Raw genomic sequence first — 13876 nt, 5'->3', positions numbered from 1 at the left:
CTGACACTTTCTCCCCTTTCCACCGACCCCACCAACATGTACAATTAGTGTTCTCATTCTCAGGTGCTTCCTCTATGGTAGCACTCACCCCAACCCCCTATCATAATAGCAACGTGCATCTAATAAGTGCTTTCTATATGCCAGCCACTGTCTTAAGCCCTTTATACCGAGCTTCTCAGTTGATTCCAACAACCCTATGACACAGACACTATATCACCCCTATTTCACAGATAAAGAAACCGAGGTTCAGAGAGGTTAAATAGCTGTGCTAGGTCACACAGGTAGTAAATTGCAGAGCCAGGTTTCAGCACAGCCATCGGACCACAGAATCTTGTACTCTTAGCAACCACTCTGGGCTGCCCTATCTATTGATTTAGATGACTGGGTATCATTTTAGATCGGGAGTGGCCAAACAACAGCCCACAGGCTAAATCCAGCCCACCATCTGTTTTTGCAAATAAAGTTTTATTGGAACACAGACACACCCACTTTGTTTACAGTAGGAGAGTTGAGTAGTTCTCAGGGAGACTATAGCCCACAAAGCCTAAAATATTAACTCTCTGGCCCTTTACAGAAAGTAAAAGTTTGCTTCCCCCCATTTTAGACTGTCAGCTCCTTCCCGCAGGGCCCGAGCCTTCTGTGCCTCCTGCATCTCACGTGGCATTGGGCATGTCCACGGAAGGTGCTCAACAAATACGTAGGGTGTGCGCATTCCACCAGCCTAATTTCATGCAGAAATGTGTGCGTTGGGGACTGATGCTGCCAGCTCATTCAGGACCGAGAAAGTTTCCCAATTTTGTCCATGTTCTATCAACAACCAATAGACCCAGGAAAATTGCCGTGCTGGTTTTCACCACACTGCGGGCAGCCCACCATGGATCTGATGCAGTGACCACTGAAGAATTGCATGGAGGGTCATGTGTAGCTGTCACATAATCCACTTAACTCCCGTGAATTAGAGGCTCAGACGAAGGCCCCCAGTCCCACCGTATGTAGGGGGCTTCCCTATCTCACACACCGGCCTCTTATCATCAGTCACTGGTCACATGACCGGCATTGCAGCAACACACTTAACATATCCTGGAAAAGAGTTGTTAAAAATGGATGTTGGCCACCTTTCAATTTGTTATATTCTCATCAAAATATTTATAGGATGGGGCCAAACCACATAAAAGCCTAAGTAGTCTTCTAAAGACTACAGCACAACATGAAGAAGTTTTTCACAGCTCGAATGCCTTCTGTGACCTTCAAAGAACAGGCTTGCAACAAGACTGTATAATGTTTCCTAATTTTATCATTATCGCTATCATTGCATGAGGGACAAATAAAGCACTTTCTCTCTGGGCTCTGACCATATTCGATCCAGTCTGGGTTATCAAAAATCAAATTCTGGATGGTTTTCTTTTTAATTCTGTCTTGGCCTGGCCCCAAATCACATCCATCGGGAGCCAGGCAGAGCTGAGAAAGCCTCCCACATTTCCGGCATGATCACTTCAGTCCTCCTCTTAGGACACAAAATCCCACAGCTCTTCTTTCTCCCCGGAGTTCTCAAACGACGGACCACTGGAGCAGACTCTGAGGAACCACAGGCTAAGCAGCCAATGGAAACAAATCAAGTCACTTGTCACCAGGGTCCCCATGCAGTGGGAGGAAGGGCTAAGAAATACCTGCATGTTTGTTTAGGCTGGGTCTCAAATGACCACAACTTGTCCCCTAGGATCCACGAAGTCACCCACCGGTCTATCTAAAATCCAAGACTTCCGGTAAACAAACTTCTGCTGAGGACCTACTGTGCATCAAGCACTGTGCTGGGTCTGGTGTCATTTTATGGATGAAAAAAAACCAGGGCCCAAAGAGTTAAGTGACTTGCCCAAGGTCATGCAGCAAACAGGAGGCAAAGCTGGAGCCAGTGCTCCTACAGACCGCCACTCTCAGAAGCAGTGTGACTCCCATAAAAGGTAGTCCCAGGGGGTGGGAGGGAAGGGATGGGGGATAAATGGAGATGGATTTAAACTTGACTTGGGGGAGGGGTGAACACACAATACGGTGTACAGAGATGTGTTGTAGAATAGGGCACCTGAAACCTGTATAATTTTATTAACCAGTGTCACCCAATAAATTCAATTAAAAAAAAAAAAAAGGCAGTCCCTGTATTCCAAAAGCTCTCCAGTAGCATTACAGAGCTTGGCAAGGATGTGGAGTAACCCATTTGTTTATATTCTGCTGGCGGGATGGTGCAATGGTTCAGCCACTCTAGAAACACTGGGTGTCTACATGCACCTATGACCCTGCAATTCTATTTTTTTTTTTTTTTTTTTTGTATTTTTCTGAAGCTGGAAACAGGGAGAGACAGTCAGACAGACTCCCGCATGTGCCCAACCGGGATCCACCCAGCACGCCCACCAGGGGGCGATGCTCTGCCCACCAGGGGGCGATGCTCTACCCCTCCAGGGCGTCGCTCTGTTGCGACCAGAGCCACTCCAGTGCCTGGGGCAGAGGCCAAGGAGCCATCCCCAGCGCCCGGGCCAACTTTGCTCCAATGGAGCCTTGGCTGCGGGAGGGGAAGAGAGAGACAGAGAGGAAGGAGGGGGAGGGGTGGAGAATCAGATGGGCGCTTCTCCTGTGTGCCTTGGCCGGGAATCGAACCCGGGACTTCTGCACGCCAGGCCAACGCTCTACCACTGAGCCAAACGGCCAGGGCCTGACCCTGCAATTCTAATCCCAGGTGTTGACCCAAGAGAAATGAAAGCATATGTCCACATAAAGACTTGTATACAAATAGCAACTTTACTTGTAACAGCAAAAATTAAAAACAACGTCCACCTGCAGGTGAACGGATAAACAAACTGTGCTATATCCACAGAATGTAATACTACTCAACAGCAAAAGAAACAATTTATAAATTACGATCTATATGAAACCCAAGAACAGACAAAATTAATTCATAGTGACAAAAATCAGAGACAGATTGCAGGGCAAGGGGAAGTGACTCGGAGAAACTTTGGGGCAAAAGGGGTAGAAATATTCCCACGTTTTGGAGCAGTGGTGACATGGTCTACTCTAAACAGCTGTGAAAAATCAAAAAGAAGGCCTAAGATCTGTGCATTTGATTGTACGTTAAACATACCTTTAAAAAAGTCTTCAGGTTAATGAATATTCTGATGACAAAATAGAAAACAGAGTATAGGATGTACACTTCCAAAGCTGATTCTTCTATAGTATTTAATGAGATCCCAAAGAAACTCTGATTCGCCCATTAAAGGAAATTAGGTTTCTTTACAGGCATTAGAAACAATTTCTCTCACAGTGTTACCTACCTTACATTTGCCCAAGGGATCTGTCTAGCAGACAGAGATGAATGAATCCACCAACCCTTCCTAACAAGCCCCACTTACAGTCATGACAGCAACCGGCATTCTTCCACGACATAAATGGCTGTCACCATGGCAACCAGAGAATGGTGGGAAAGGTGGATGGGGAAGGGAGATAGTTTAAACTATGACTTTAGAACTATGCCTGTGTGGGAGGCTGTGAATGCCGTATCCTCACCCTCAAAGGTCCGTGCCCTCAGCCCTGGAACCTGTGAATGTCACTTTATGTGGCAAAGGTCTTAGCATATGACAGGTGTGATTAAATTAAGGGTCTGGAGCTGGGGAGAATATGCTGGATTATCTGGGTGGGCCCTGAGTGCATAGGAGTCCTTCCAAGAGGGAGAATGAAGGAAACCTGACACAGAGAGGAGAAAGCATTGTGAGGACAGAGGCAGAAATGGGAGTGATGCAGTTACGAGCCAAGGAATGCCGGCAGCCTCCGGAAGCCAGAAGAGGCAGAAACCAACTTTCTCTTGGAGGGGCCAGTGGGCACACGGTCCTGCCAACACCTTGATTTTGGCCTCTAGAACCACAAGAAAATAAATTTCTGTCATTTTAAGGTACCAAGTCTGTGGTCATTGGTTCTAACAGCCATAGGAAACTAATGCAGACCGGAAACCTTAAATCAGTATTGCTTCTGACAGAAATCGACAGTCTCCCAATATCAGCTCAAACTTCTAAGAAATATTCAAATTAATAAAAGGGTTGTTTTCTGAAAAGAAAATGTCAGAGGCCCTGGCCAGGTGGTTCAGTGGATAGAGTGTCATCCCAGTGCACCAAGGTCACAGGTTCAAGTCCGGTTCAGGGTATATGCAAGAAGCAACAACTAAAATGAAACAACTAAGTGGAACTATGAATTGATGTTTTCTCTCTCTCTCTCTCTTTCTCTCTCAAGTCAAAGGAAAAATTTGAAAGAAAAGAATTGTCAGAGAACATCCTGAATACCATGAGGTAGGCAATGATTTTCTAAACAGGACTCAAAAAAAACCAATCATAAATGGAAAAGTTGAAAAGTGTGACCACTTTAGAATTAAGATTTTGTGTCTGTCGAGACACTAGTAAGAATGACGTGGCAAGCCACAGAGTGAAAGCAGACGCCTGCTTTCTCTGTATACATAGTGCCCGTGTGCATGTGTACATATACCCATCAATGAACTCGTAGCCAGAATATACATGTAAAGAACTTCTACAAATCAATAAGAGCACATACCCCAGTAAATAAATAGGCAAAGGATTAAAACAGCACCTCACAAAACATAACATCCAAATAACCAATAAACACACTAACAGACACCAGACTTCACTAGTCATCACAGAGGGAAAACTCAAATCATAATGAGAGACCACCACATACCTACCCCATTGTCTAAACAAAAACAAGAGACAAGGCCCTAGCCGGTTGGCTCAGTGGTAGAGCGTCGGCCTGGCATGCAGAAGTCCTGAGTTCGATTCCCGGCCAGGGCACACAGGAGAAGCGCCCACCCATCTGCTTCTCCACCCCTCCCCCTCTCCTTCCTCTCTGTCTCTCTCTTCCCCTCCCACAGCCAAGGCTCCATTGGAGCAAAGATGGCCCAGGCGCTGGGGATGGCTCCTTGGCCTCTGCCCCAGGCGCTAGAGTGGCTCTGGTCACGGCAGAGCGACGCCCGGAGGGGCAGAGCATCGCCCCCTGGTGGGCAGAGCTTCGCCCCCTGGTGGGCGTGCCGGGTGGATCCCGGTCGGGCGCATGCAGGAGTCTGTCTGACTGTCTCTCCCCGTTTCTAGCTTCAGAAAAATACAAAAAAAAAGAGACAATATCAAGAGTAGATAAGGACATAGAATGCCCGGAGTTCTCATACGCTTCTGGCGGGACTGTTAAGCCGTATCACCACTTTGGAAAACTCTCAGACAGTATCTAATAAGCTGGACATTTGTACACATTATAACCCAGTATTTCTATTCCTAGGTATAGTACCCACAGAAACGCATTCATCTGTGCTCTAAAAATGTGGCAGCACTATTCGTCAGGCCGAAAGCTAAGAGGAACTCAAATGTCAATCTACAGTAGATATAAATGTATACAGTACATGTATATTCACACAATGGAATACAAAGCAGCAGTGGAAACAATACAACTATTTGCAGCAACGTGGACAGGGCGCACAAACATAATGTTAAGAGAAAGAAGTCAGACACATAAGACCACATACTGTATGATATATATATATATATATATATATATATATATATTTTTTTTTGTATTTTTCTGAAGTTGGAAACCAGGAGGCAGTCAGACAGACTCCCGCATGCGCCCAATCGGGATCCACCCGGCATGCCCACCAGGGGGCAATGCTCTGCCCATCCGGGGCATCACTCTGTTGCAACCAGAGCCATTCTAGTGCCTGAGGCAGAGGCCACAGAGCCATCCTCAGCGCCCAGGCCAACTTTGCTCCAATGGAGCCTCGGCTGCGGGAGGGGAAGAGAGAGACAAAGAGGAAGGAGAGGGGGAGGGGTGGAGAAGCAGATGGGCGCTTCTCCTGTGTGCCCTGGCCGGGAATCGAACCTGGGACTCCTGCACGCCAGGCCAACGCTCTACCACTGAGCCAACTGGCCAGGGCCTGTATGATATTTTTAAAAGAGGCCGAACTAATCTAAGGTTTGGGAAGTCAGAATAATGGAAACCCTACGGGGGTGAGGGGAGGGGTGGCTGCTGTTTCTTGATCTGGTGTGTTCCGTTTACGAAAATTCACTGAACTATGTACACTTATGAACTGTGTGCTTTTCTGAATGTATGTCAGACTTCAAATTTACCTTCAGAAATTCAGTGTTTCAGAGATAACGTGGAAAAATATGAGCAGCTTTTCTTTTTGGCTTGAGTGCGGGCTCACCAGCTTGAGCACAGGGTCGCTGGCTTGAGCACTGGATCACAGACATGATCCCAAGGTCAATGGCTTGAGCAAGGGGTAACTGGCTCTGCTGTAGCCCCTCCCCCTCCCCAGTCACGGCGCATATGAGAAAGCAATCAATGAACAACTGAGGTGCCACAACTATGAGTTGATGCTTTTCATCTCTCTTCCTTCCTGTCTGTCTCTGTCTCTCTCTCTTGCTTAAAAAAACAAAATAGAAAAAAAACAGGAAAGCCACCATAACCATTTGGCATAAGTCTCTTCAAGAACACACGCAAAAGGGTTGGGGAAGGAGAGTGGATCCCATAGGAAGAGGTTAACACAAGGCACGTGCTTAATAAAGATCTTCAACCATAAGTGAATAAATCCTATTATATGCTGTTTTGTAACCTAGGCAACAACCCCTCTATTATTACTGTCAATGAAGAAATCTATACACCTGAGGCTAATACAAAACAATATTGAATGTTAACTGTAACTGAAAAAAATAAAAAATAAATAAGTCTAGTGTCCCCAAAGGATTTGATTGTTCAGATAATCAGAACAATATGGCAACCCAGAAGACAAGATATGTAGATACTTCTGAAGCACACAGAGGCAAGAACATAAAATCCAGAGCAGTGATTTTCAACCTTGATGTCACCAATTAACTGTGAAATCACCGGAATACTCAAAAAGCATTCATTTTAATTCAATGGGCTTTTAAAAGTTAATGCATGCCCCCAATGACTTTTCTAAATGGGCCAAGTGGTCCCAAAACCCTGGGAAATCATGTCCACAGGCTAAACACCGCATTCTCAAAGCATGTGGTTAATGCGGATCAAGCTGAACAGAAAAGCCTTAGAGCCTGACCAGATGGTGGCGCAGTGGATAGAGCGTCGGACTGGGATGCGGAAGGACCCAGGTTCGAGACCCCGAGGTCGCCAGCTTGAGCGCGGGCTCATCTGGCTTGAGCAAAGAGCTCACCAGCTTGGACCCAAGGTCGCTGGCTCCAGCAGGGGGTTACTCGGTCTGCTGAAGGCCCACGGTCAAGGCGCATGTGAGAAAGCAATCAATGAAGTTGCAACTAAGAAGTCGCAACGCGCAACGAGAAACTGATGATTGATGCTTCTCATCTCTCTCCGTTCCTGTCTGTCTGTCCCTATCTATCTCTGCCTCTGTAAAAAAAAAAAAAAAAGCCTTAGATGTTTGGTCACCAAAGGTCCACACTGGGTGGGTTGTGGTAGGCCCTAAGTCGGGGTGGGAATGTCACAAGAAAAGCCGACTTTCTGGCTCAGGAGACAAAGACTGATGGATGCAGAGAGCAGGGCAAATGATAAACTTATTAACTCAAGGACAAACTATAAGCAGGTAGGGAAGCAAGACTTATAGCAATAGCTAACGCTGGTCAAATTGAACTATATCCTGGTTTGATGTCTTCTCTGTCATTGATTCATTTTCTTATTCATTTAATAATATTTAGTGAGCCCTTAACTATATGCCTGTTCTGGACATTGGGGATAGAGCAGTGAGCAAGACAGACAAAGTTATTCTCTGCCTTCAGGAAACTTCCTTCTAGTGCTGAGAGACACAAGTAAAATACTGAGCATGGCAGGTGGTGGGAAGTGTTATGGAGGAAGAGAAAGCATTGTAGGGACATAGGGATTAGAGCAGGGGTCTCAAACTCAACTCAGCATGTGGGCCGCAGAGCAAGATCACAGCCGTTAGGCAGGCCGCACTAGGTCTACAAAAGGCAACTGTTACGCAACACTTTTCTCACTGCAGTTGAAAACAAAAAAAAAATCAGTACAACAAGCACAATCGTACATGCAGTTTACTCAGTGTCACAAAACGACCAGAAACTGTAGTTCACATCACAACTGCTGTTAACTAAGCTAATATCTAGCTAGGATGCTAGAGAAATGAAAAATACAAGTAGGCCCCTAGGCTTACTTAATTTTATCCAAAATATTTTGAACTTTGTGGATTAGTCTGTGGGCCGCACAAAATTGTTCGGCGGGCCGCATGCGGCCCGCGGGCCGCGAGTTTGAGACCCCTGGATTAGAGGCTGGAGGAGGGGAGTAAGTAACTTCCCACAGAGATGTAAAGGTTTGGGTCCAAATTTTAAAATGATGCCTTCAAAATAGATCATTATCTCCTCTCCAAAGAACTCTGTAATAATTACATTAATGGAGTCCCAGGGTAATCACAGCATTCAGAAAATGAACCAAGAATGTTATAGACCAGAAAGGATCCATTTAAGAAGGGACAAATTGAAGATCCAATAATAGCTACCACTTCTCCGGATGCTGCTATGCACTATTCTCAGTCCCTGAGACACCGGTATCTTCATTTCATCCTCACATTGAACTAATGAGAAGGGCAACAGTAACATCACGTCTGCCATTAACAGATGAGAAAATGGGAGCCCGGAGCAATTAAAAAACTCACCCAAGGTGACAAGTGTGCTAAATGTTGGTGTTGGGATTCAACCCTGAGCCCACACGGCTCTTACTTCCCATATAAATGTCCACTGGTGGCCTGAGGTTTCCTTTTGCCAACGTTTGTCTTCCTTATCCTAGTCGAGATTTGCCTTTCAGTATTTGACTGAGTCCTTACAACCACACCAACTGCCAAAAAAGGAAGTGGAGGCCTCTTCCCTACTTTCAGTGTCTTCTTTTTTTGCAAATAACAAAAACTAATGGCCATGAAGACTCTCAAATTTAAATATCACTTCCTAGGTCCAATTAGAAATCATTTCCTCATATACTTGCCATTATAAACAAACCCGGAGTACTTCCATGTTGGTTTGAGACTAAAATGAGCCTTCGGGCAAATGAGAGTTCGTACAGCCAATTTCTTCCTAGGTTAGACATCTCGAACTGAACACAACGCAAACAGAACCCTTGGTTTTCCTCCATCCTACCCATACGCGTGTTCCTCCATTGTGACCCTCTTCTCCAAAGAGGCATCTCAGACCTACAAACTCAAGAGCTCCCCTTGACCCCTCTCTTTCTCGCACCTCCTCGTCCAATCCCTCAGCAATTTCTACCTTCCCCGCTCCAGATCGGTCCCTGTTCTCCATCCCTTTGTCCCCCAAGTCCACGCCCCTGGCATCTGCTGCCTGGATCACCACGAGGGGCTCCTCCCTGCTATCTCTGCTTCCCAATCTGGGCCCTTGAAAATCTCATCTCCACACATAGTAGCCAGACCACGAATCAGACCATGTCACCTCCCTGAAACACAGCATTAAAATCCTTCTGAAACACAGCATTAAATTCCTCCCCTGCCTACAAGGCGCTGTGTGATATAAACTGGCTTGCTGCCTCGGGTTCCTGGAGTTTGTTTCCTCTGTTCACTCCATATAAAAAAAACAAAAGACGGGTGGGTGAACAGATAGTGTCCTCAATTACAATGTGAATTTCAGGACACTAGATCCACACAAAGTTATTTCCACAAATACCTGCCTTCATTTCATCATTATTTCTTATTTTTTTTCTAATCTTCATAGCGCCTGCTACTTTCTGAAAATTTCTGTTCAGCTGTTTAGAAGTCTTAGATGCGCTCTTTAACACCATCTTGCAATTCATACCACACTATTATGTCAGAGGTATTTACCTTAAATAACTATAATAATAAAGTTTCAAAACTCTTTAATGTATATTTTCCCCCTGCTCTGATTATTTCACACTGTCTCAGCCAATGAGTGTGAGCCACATGTCCTGAACATACTCTCCTGAGTTGAGTGTGTCCAACAGCGTGAAGTTTTCTCTCCTGTGACCTCTCTGTGTGCCATTTATTTTGTGTTCTGGCCTGCACTGCCTTCTTAAGGGCGTGGTGATGGGGCTGAGAGTGCTACAAATAAATTAAGGCAGAATCTGACACTGAATGTTAAAATAGAAGCTTCCCAGCAACTTTGACAACACGGGCAAGAACAGCAGAGTAAGAACTGCTGGTGGGTGATTGCTGTGAAGGGCATTCTCAACGCATGGAAGACTCGCCAAGAACTCTGTGGCTGGAGATTGTCATTACCTGCAGGCAATCTGAAAAGAATTGTCAAAAAGGTAAATGACATGAGGCCCCCAAATGTAGATAATCCAAATTATCAGCCCACCTATTTGCACCAAGGCATTCCCTGGACTAGGGAAGTGTGGGCTCTGCCTACTTTTTAATTCTGCATCTCCTCTACTACTTCAAGAGAAGATGCCCATGTGTTTTCTTTAGTCAAGTAGTAGTGCCAGCTCCTAGAACAGTGACTGGCACAAAGTAGATCCTCAATAAAATAGTCTCTGAACAAATAAATTCATGAACAAAAAAATACGTTTTCTAGGGTTTCTCTCTTTATCCTTCTCTCTTTTCCTTTTCGCAGATCCAGCTCTGCCTTCATAAGACCCCTTGAGAAGGTAGAAGTGTGCAATCACAGAGCCATCATAAATCTCCTGCAGATCACTAATGGAGCCTCCGCCGCTGCTCAGAGAACACAGATGTCGGAAACAGCACCCGACACTGAGACATTAACCATTAGAAAGAGACAATGCTTCTGGAGTCAGTGGTAGACTTAGAAAGTGGTGAGTCTACTGTGGTTAAGAACAATAAACATCGGCAGGTGGCTATAAACTTCAATAACAAACTCAATTTAGATGAGACCTCTGCAGTGGCATAATACCACATTTCACCTATGTATCCTGCAATCATGTAGATATTATTATTATTATTACTATTATTATTATTAATTTTGCCTCTTCTCAATCTTGCCTCCATCTAAATACCCCAGTGGATTTTAAATTATACAAAAGCATGAATTACTCCAATTCTTCCTAAATCCACTCCAAAGAATAAATCCTCTAATATACATTGCAGGTAAAACACAGCCCCCAAGTAAAATAATTGCAATCCACAGTAAAAGCTATGTTGGCCTCATAAGCTACATGGGGGCGGGGGGAGCATTAAAAATGATTCCCCAACACAAACAAAATGCTGTGACCGGCAAGGCACGTTGAGGTGCCATCAATGAGATATAATTACCAAGAACTGAGACCAGATATAATCACCTTTTCTCTCTGGTCCTATGCACTTCACCCATTCTTTCTCAGCTTTCAAGAATTAAAGGAGGAAAGGGAGAGGCAAGAGCACATACCCGGGCTATTTTGAGAAATAAAAAGAATTAAAAGTTAAAGTGCAGCTTCCACAACATAGCAGATCTCCAAGGAAACATGGTGACTGGGAAAGTTCCCTGTCTAGTATCCGTATAGAAACAATTTGGTTTCCAAACTTAGGAAGTCATCTTCCTTCTGGTTGAACTGCATGTAAATAACTGCCTGAGAAGTTTCTACTGGAAGCCATCTAAATATTTACAAACCATCTACACGCCGAGTTGATCAAGTAATCTCGTCTAGCCAGCAGAGAAGGGCAAGAGCTCCCAGGGTGTGTTTTAAATCTCACAAGCATCCGTAGGAACCCCAAATCCAAGGGCTATTAAGGGCAGGACAAAAGATCTCATCAAGTACCTCTCCAACAAGCCCCATACTGGAGGCTTGTTTTGTGAAACAATGTAAACAGCAGTGTCAACATCTGCTCCTTTCAGATCTTCTCACTATCCTGACTACTTCAGCCCACACACTACCAACAGCCTAAGTGTGCTGGGAGCCCCTTCCCTTGACATTCCCATCCGGACACGTGTCCATGAACAGGCTTCCCAGCTGTGAGGGTAGTGAGCAGGGAACTTCAAAAGGCACCTAATGGGGGAAATTGTTGTTGTTTGCTGTTGTTGTTGTTAAAATAGCCAACCGCCCATTTCGAAAAAGAAGAGGTTAAAATAAACACTAAACTTCCGTTGCAAAGATTGGAGGTTCCAAGCCACCAACTGGGCAGAGGGTAGCACGCGAGCTGGAAGGCACAGAGGATAGTGGCAGGGTTTTTTTGTGGGGGTGGGGGTGACAGTATGAAACACTAAAGTTTTAAACAAACTAAGTTATAATGAGAATTCCTGTGATGGGGCCAGATGTATTAACGCTTTCCATCCAGGCATAAAGCACACCTCCCCTGCCTCCCTTTCTCAACCATTCTTCAGGAGTGCGAGAAACCGCTAGCAGGCAGGGCCCGGGACCCGCGTGCTCCGCCTGCCGCTACCGTCCCAGCAGGTGCCGGTTCAGAGGAAAATCAGGGCTCTCGCCTCCCTTCCCGCCCCTGCGGTGCACCTGGGGTGGGGTCACGACGCGCCCCATCCTGAGCAGCCCACCTGGAAGGGAGCAGGGACGCAGGAAGGGCACCGGTGCGGAGACAGCGCCCGCTCGCCGGTGGTACGATCGCGCACGCACACAGACACACACACCCCGAGCGGCGCGCAGGGAGGGGCGCTCGCAGGCGGGCGGCGGGCACGTTACCTGTTCTGCCAGCCCTGGAGGAGGTTGGTGTATTTGCTGAGCACGCCCTCGAGCGCAGGCTCCCTCCTGCGGCCGCCTCCCCCGGACGGGCTAGCGGCCACCGAGCCCGGGCTGCTGCGGCTGCCGCCGCCGCCGCCGAGCCCGGCCACCGCCGACCGGCTGGAGACCCCACGGCCCGCCAGGGAGCAGGAGGGCGAGGAGCCCGCCGAGGTGGCGCGGCTGCTGCTGCGGCTGCTGCTATTGCTGCCCCCGCCGCCGTCTGCGCCCTGGGCCGCCCTCTCCATGGTCCGTGCGCTCCCGGGACCGAGTGCCCGCCGCGGTGGCGGCTCAGGCGCTGGGGCTCCTCGAGCGGTGACGGTGGCGGCGGCTGCTAGAGCTTCGGGCGCCCGGGCCGCGCGTGGCTGCTCCAAATCCCCGGGAAACGCCTGACTCATACAGGAGGACGAGAAGGAGGAGGCGAAGGAGAGCTGGGAGGGAAGCCAACGGGGCTGGATGCCGCGGAGGCTGCCCCTCCTCCCGCCGCGGCCCCGGCCCGGCCCCTCCCTCCGCACTAGTTTCCCCGGCAAGTTCGGAGCGGGTGGCCGGTTCGGAGAGCCCTCCTCGGGTTCCTCCTGCTCTTTGAGTCCTGGTGTCCACTCAGGCCTGGGGGTTGGGGGCGCTTCCAGGGGCCGATCTGCAGGGCGGGCACGCCCTGTCACCCCAGGCGCTCCTTCTGTCGCCCCCTCTCGGATTAAAAGGGGTGAAAGGGAATCTCTGCGCGTCACTCCCCACCCCCAACCCACCTCGGGACCTGGAGGGAGCCGCGGCCCCACCCACCCTGTCCACCCGGATATGGACCCGCCCGGCCTAACCTAAGCACAGGCGCACGCTCCCTCTCGGTCTTCCTCACCGAGCCTGGGCCAGACACACGTACACAGTAACCTGGAAATACGAGCCTCACTGATGGAGCAGAGTAACAGGGCAGAAGGTCCTCCAGGATCTCCTGCATGTCCAGTGGGGCACAAGAGGACAGGTGATTCTCACAGGTAAGCTCTCCTGGGACATTTTCATGCTGCCGAGCTAAAGGGACACCAGAGCCGGTACTGGAGTAAGGCAAGAAAGCTCAGGTTCCTGCTAATGCCTCCTTAAATTGAGTAGCCTAACCACCTTACTTGCCCACCCTAATCCCCACCCTGATGGACACACATAAATCTGGTAAGTCAGCACCTATATTATATGCGTTATACAACACCAGGCAACTGGGAACCAGAGACTTGATAAC

At 47.7% G+C, this 13876-nt stretch overlaps 1 protein-coding gene across 1 annotated transcript in view; it reads right to left on the bottom strand.

Moving 5' to 3' along the window:
• OSBPL10 (oxysterol binding protein like 10) overlaps positions 1-13055 on the bottom strand; it is a 296950-nt gene extending 283895 nt beyond the window's left edge. The window contains exon 1 of the mRNA XM_066350426.1: positions 12616-13055. Coding sequence (XP_066206523.1) covers positions 12616-13049 — 434 coding nt within the window. The 5' untranslated portion in view covers positions 13050-13055. The remainder of the gene's footprint in view (positions 1-12615) is intronic.
• Between the last annotated feature and the right edge of the window lie 821 nt (positions 13056-13876).

Source organism: Saccopteryx leptura, chromosome 10 (genome assembly GCF_036850995.1).
Source record: "Saccopteryx leptura isolate mSacLep1 chromosome 10, mSacLep1_pri_phased_curated, whole genome shotgun sequence".
In the NCBI taxonomy this organism is placed as follows: domain Eukaryota; kingdom Metazoa; phylum Chordata; class Mammalia; order Chiroptera; family Emballonuridae; genus Saccopteryx; species Saccopteryx leptura.
This window is presented reverse-complemented; position numbering and strand designations above follow the sequence as displayed.